The sequence below is a fragment of the Phoenix dactylifera genome, chromosome 15, assembly GCF_051530095.1.
Source record: "Phoenix dactylifera cultivar Ajwa chromosome 15, Ajwa_hap1_PhDact_Kaust_v1.1, whole genome shotgun sequence".
In the NCBI taxonomy this organism is placed as follows: Eukaryota; Viridiplantae; Streptophyta; class Magnoliopsida; order Arecales; family Arecaceae; genus Phoenix; species Phoenix dactylifera.
The window spans coordinates 18,648,167-18,653,808 of NC_143204.1; the positions used below are offsets into that span (position 1 = coordinate 18,648,167).

The 5,642-nt window shown below is 40.6% G+C and overlaps 1 protein-coding gene across 1 annotated transcript; it reads left to right on the forward strand.

Moving 5' to 3' along the window:
- Positions 1-521: 521 nt before the first annotated feature.
- Positions 522-4,175, forward strand: FLS1 (flavonol synthase 1). Its single transcript, XM_008799059.6, has 3 exons — positions 522-1,067; positions 3,225-3,552; positions 3,790-4,175. Exons 1-3 carry the CDS (start codon positions 601-603, stop codon positions 4,000-4,002), a joined length of 1,008 nt encoding a protein of 335 aa, XP_008797281.1. The 5' UTR covers positions 522-600; the 3' UTR covers positions 4,003-4,175.
- The last annotated feature ends 1,467 nt before the right edge of the window (positions 4,176-5,642 follow it).

Below are 5,642 nucleotides of genomic sequence, written 5' to 3' on the forward strand. Positions count from 1 at the left end.
ATTCGCGCATGGTTAGGCCACACCGGTACATTAACCCGCGGACTCGCATCTCGCACGCACCACACATTATACCATCGTAGGCAATTTTTCGGAAACATCACCATTGCTGCGTTACATCAAGCTTCTAGGAGATAACTGGACCTTCCCTGCGGTGCATACGCAGAACACGCAGAGGATCCGAACTCCATCAAAAATTCTCATAAAGGCTGTCTTTTCTGCAACGAGTACCCACCATGAATGTCTGTACGATTCACCTCCCGTTCGTCAACATGAACGTGACCCGCATGACGTTGACATTCATCCATGCTATTTTGTTGCAGTACGGGAGTGACATTTGCTCGGGGTTGGTTGCACTTATCGAGTGAACAAGCTAGCTTCATCACACGTCAGCTCGAGCCCCGTCACATAAGGATCCAAAATGACCCACTCCCATCTCCCGTTTACCTTTTTTTTTTTTTTTTGGTTAACTTCTCCCGTTTTACTTTTACCCCGCCACTTCATCTGCCAAAACCCGCAAGGCGGGACCTATATGTATCACTAGGATTGGTAGTCCCTCCCTCCCTGCATTCACCGGTTACTCTTCTCTCCAACGTATGCCAAATGGAGGACGAGAGGGTGCAAGCCATCGCGTCCCTGAGCAAGGCCCTGGACACCATACCTTCGGAGTTTATCAGATCGGAGCACGAGAGGCCCGGCACCACCACGTTCCACGGTCCGGCCCCGGAGATCCCCGTCGTGGATCTCGCGGACCCTGACCGTGACCGCGTGGTTCAAGCCGTGGTGAAGGCCGGCCAGGAGTGGGGAATCTTTCAGCTCGTAAACCATGGGATCCCAGCTGAGGTGATCAAGGAGGTGCAGCGCGTGGGAAGGGAGTTCTTTGAGCTTCCCCAGGAAGAGAAGGAGGCATACGCCATGAAGCCAGAGTCGGAAACCTTGGAAGGGTACGGATCCAAGCTGCAGAAGGATTTGGAAGGAAAGAAGGCTTGGGTGGACTTCTTCTTCCACAATATATGGCCGCAGTCTCGCGTTAACCCCAGCATCTGGCCCAAGAACCCGCCGTCTTATAGGTTTGAATTCTCCTGGATATTATGATGAATTGTTCTAATGCTATATAATATGCCATAATAATCATCATCTTTTTATCTGTTATTATAAATATTTATTTTAACTATATAATATGTGTTTCTGTTTGTCTGCATCTACTGTCTACGCCGTTCTCCTTTCATGCTTTCGCTCCCTATATTTCTCCTATCATGTTAAAGCATGGTTATTGACGACCGTATGCCGAAGGGATCGGTGACTGCATGTTATAATGGCTATATAAAAGTTAATATAATAGTATTATTTATGGTCGAGACTCGAGACAGCGAGGCTATCATAATAGTATTTTAAACGGTCAAGGCAGTAGGGTAGACGTAGTTTTCAGTTAGATCCGATGTACCAGCGGATCGTTGGTGGATCGGTCCAACCAACAAACCCCTGCGGGACAGAGGACGTGTAGATATTTTAGATTTTTGTTGCTGACAATCTATTTATGTGTGGCTGTGGACTCGTGACCGCCCACGGCCGATCCAACATATCACACGCTAACCCCCGTGGCGCCCGTGCCGCTTGCCATGCCGGGCTCTCGTTTCGTGTTCCACGCCGGCCTTTGGCTTATATGGTGCAAGCATGCATGGCCCCAGACTCATTTGGTTCACAAAAAACATTTTTTCTTCTAGAAATATTATTTTTAAAAAAAAATCCTGAAAAAAGAATACCTGGAAAAATATTTTTGATATGTTTGGTTGACAATGAAAAAGTGACATATTTCCATAGTGCTTATGTTTGGTTGACCATCCACTTTTATATAAAAGTTATATGTAATTCCTATTATACCCTAAATAAAAATTAAGTCTTTAATGCCTCTTTAATGCTGAAGGGTTTTTTTGGAAAAAAATAAAAATAGAGTGATTTCTGGCTCAAGGAAAAGTAACTTTTCCATGTTTCTCATGGGAAAGACTTTTCCATGAAACATGGGAATCATATTCTCATGAGAATACAACTTTTCCGTCTCTCTCTTTTGAAAACTCCATCCAATAAGAGGCATCTCATTATTTTTTCATTGACTACACTTTTCCCCCCTTCTTTTTCCATGAATCAAACGAGCCCCACGTGTTTGTTGTATATGGTCCCGTGTATGCAACCTGCGGAAGGGTTGGTCCCTTACTTTTATAGGACCGTTGATCTAAGCAATGATCGATTTTTTTCTTCTTTAGGCAACTCTCTTTTCTAGGGTTGTGTCTTTAGAAGAAGAATTTCCAATTGGATCATGTAACCCTCGTTCCATGACTTATGCAAGTAGAAAATAAAAAAAAGTTAGAATTGCTTTAAGATATACACGTTACGTTTTGATTTTTAGATTTTTTTTTGTTTAAAAGGACGTTAGAGAAAATATAGTAAAATAAGAAGTCCGTCCTATACGATATTTTTAAATATGCATACCACAAGACGAACTTTTGTTCAAGAAGTGGTTGTGATGAATAAATATATTTTTTTTTTACATCGGCAACTCACACTAATCTCATATGAGTATAATCGGCACAATCAAAAGAAAGAAAACTGCTTAAGGGTGTAGGAGCATCCAACTCTCGTGTCCAAAAAATCTTTCCGGTACATATGGGCAACCTGAAAGAAAACACACTGGCTCGCCAACTATCAGATGTCGCTAAAGAGTGGGTGCTCTGCTTCTCTCGGCAAAAAGTCCAATGCATCTTATACCTTGCAATTATCTCTCCAATCAAATAATAAAAACCTCTAATTAAATAATAAAAACCTCTAATTCTATGAAATAAATCCACCCCTCTAAGAGAACACAAATAAGTTCTAGTTATTCCTTTAAAACTTATTTTAAATAAAATAAGGATTTCAACAACTAGACCATATTTGGTTTATAGAAATGAAAGGTTCAAAATAAGTATCAGTTAATTTACATAAGAAGCATAAATTTTAGTAAACATTATATTATCATATAATAACATAATATTAGTATAATATTATAATGTTAATATTCCAGTAGCTTTACCGATAAGATCACTGTAGCCATTGTAGTCCCAGATTTGTGTGCAGTTGATATGTTGATGAGACAAGTAGTGCACTATTTTATTTATTTATTTTTCTGGTACATGCTGCCCTTTCTCTGACCTTCCTTTCTTGCTCCTTTCTTTTGCGTGCTGCGAAAACAGAAAGGCTAACGAGGACTACACCAAATGCCTGCTGCGAGTCGTTGATGAAGTGCTGGCGAGTTTATCACTGGGTTTAGGGTTGGAGGAGCAGGTTCTGAAAGAAGCACTTGGCGGAGAGGATCTGGAGCTACTTCTCAAGATTAACTACTACCCACCGTGCCCTCGCCCGGACTTAGCTTTGGGGGTTGTGGCCCATACTGATATGTCTGCGATCACCATGCTCGTGCCCAACGAAGTCCCTGGTCTGCAGGTGTTCAAGGATGGCCATTGGTCGGACGCCAAGTACGTTCCCAATGCCATTGTCGTCCACATTGGTGACCAGATTGAGGTAGCATATTTCCTCTACATATCCTCATTTTAGCTTAACATAATGTTCTCATAATAATTTATATAATGCGGTTTTGATTCAGTATCTAAACAGTACAATCAAAAAAATTATTTGCATTGCGAGTTGAATGGCTATTTAGCCTTTCTACTACGTATAGTTCAATTTTTTTTGAAGGAACTATTGCTTCTTTTTGGCATTTGATTCCTCCATGTTTTTATTTGACATTATCTGATATAGATTGTAAGCAATGGGAAGTACAAGAGTGTGTTGCATAGAACAACTGTGAACAAGGAGAAGGTGCGCATGTCGTGGCCGGTGTTCTGCTCGCCACCGGAGGAGATGGTTGTTGGTCCTTTGCCCCAGCTTGTTAGCAATGAGAGCACTGCAAAATATAAGACCAAGAAGTACAAGGACTATCGATATTGCAAGATCAACAAACTGCCACAATAAATAATTTCTAGCTATGTTAAGGTCGTGCTTCCTGTCCCTATGCTTGAATATTTGTGCTGCTTAAAGCCTCACGAAGTTTCAGAAATGGAACCACGTACTGTAATAACACCAAGATGCCTGCTCTTTTTAATCTCTCTTATTGAAGAAATACCTTAATTTGAGGGGTTTATATATATTCTTTCGTTCCCTATTTAAACAGTACGTGGGATATGGCCTTCCGTTCTTGTATTAAAACAAGAAAAGAATATTTCAAACAGTCTTCTAACAAAGCAGACCATGGCGTTGTACTTGGCGTCCTCAGTTCTTGGAAGGTTGAACGTAAAAGACACAGCTACTACAATTGCTCTGCAGTTTAGAACTTGAACATCGACAGCACCACATAGTGTGTGCCTTAAATGATTTTAGAAACCAAAGTGGATTATTGGAAACATGGACGTAAATGGTTTCCAGGGAGTTCTTTGCGAGCATTTTTTTTAACGGGTTATCGAGTGTAACTATGATCAAGTTTATCCGAACAACACATCTCTCACAACCGAATGCTATCTACAATCTATGGAACCATTCATGAGTCTCTTGTACCCAAATTCCCTGGCATGATGACTATTCCACCCTAGAGAATTGTTGTTCTGTGCTCAATTAATCTTTTCTATTAATCAAATTTTCAGTGGTTTGTTTCTCTAACAATGAGTAACTTCCCTTATTTGCTTCCTTTCTTGCATGTTGTCGTCCTGTTAGAAATTTGAAGTCTTTTTACCAAAGCAAAGTTGAACCTAGTGCCTAATCAACCTATTTCTATCAATCAACTTGATTGATCTCGTATGCTATCTACCAAATCAGAATAGTTTTCAAAAAACATTTTTTTGGCACATCTAGTTGGACACTAGTAGGATAGAATGCCAAAGAAAAGCTCTACAGCAGTAAGCTAAGGGGAAACTTTCTAAAGGAATGATCATACAAAAATGTTGATGCCTCGATTAATAAACATCACAAGCATCTTAATCAAGACGATCTAGTGGTAGTTGACAAAAATGATAAGGAAAGAACTTCCAGCTCATAGAAGGAAGGAAGTTCTACGATTACAAGGCTATGAAGAGGCTGAAGACTCTCAGCAAGGCCGAAACCTGACTGAAGGAAAAAAGCGAGTCTCTGAGACTGATCCCAAAAGCCAGAAGGTAGGTAGAAACATTTAAAGTGTCACTTGATGATACTTCAATAAGAGAGATTGGCCATGTGGTAGCTCAAGCAATTCAAAAATTTCTACAAGCCATCTTAGATTCTCAAAGAGACCTCTGGAGGGGATCAAAGCACTAATGAGACTGAAGTGATCCAAGCTATAGAGGGAAGCATTGATAGAACAGGCTGAGGTCAATCAAAATGATGTCAGGAGGCCTATTCAACCAGGGCATAGAAGGCAAAGAATAGATAACTATGAACTTGATGATGAAAATTTAATTTTCCTATATATTAAACCACGATAAGATTTTGAGATGAAAGACAACTAGGTGGTCAGCAATTTAGCTACAAATCGTGGATTCTTGGATGATGTTCGGTCCACAGATGGGCTGAATGAAGATTAAGACATTAGATCAGCCAATCTTCGAACGGCCATGTCTCGATGAGTACATAGCATGTGTGCTAAG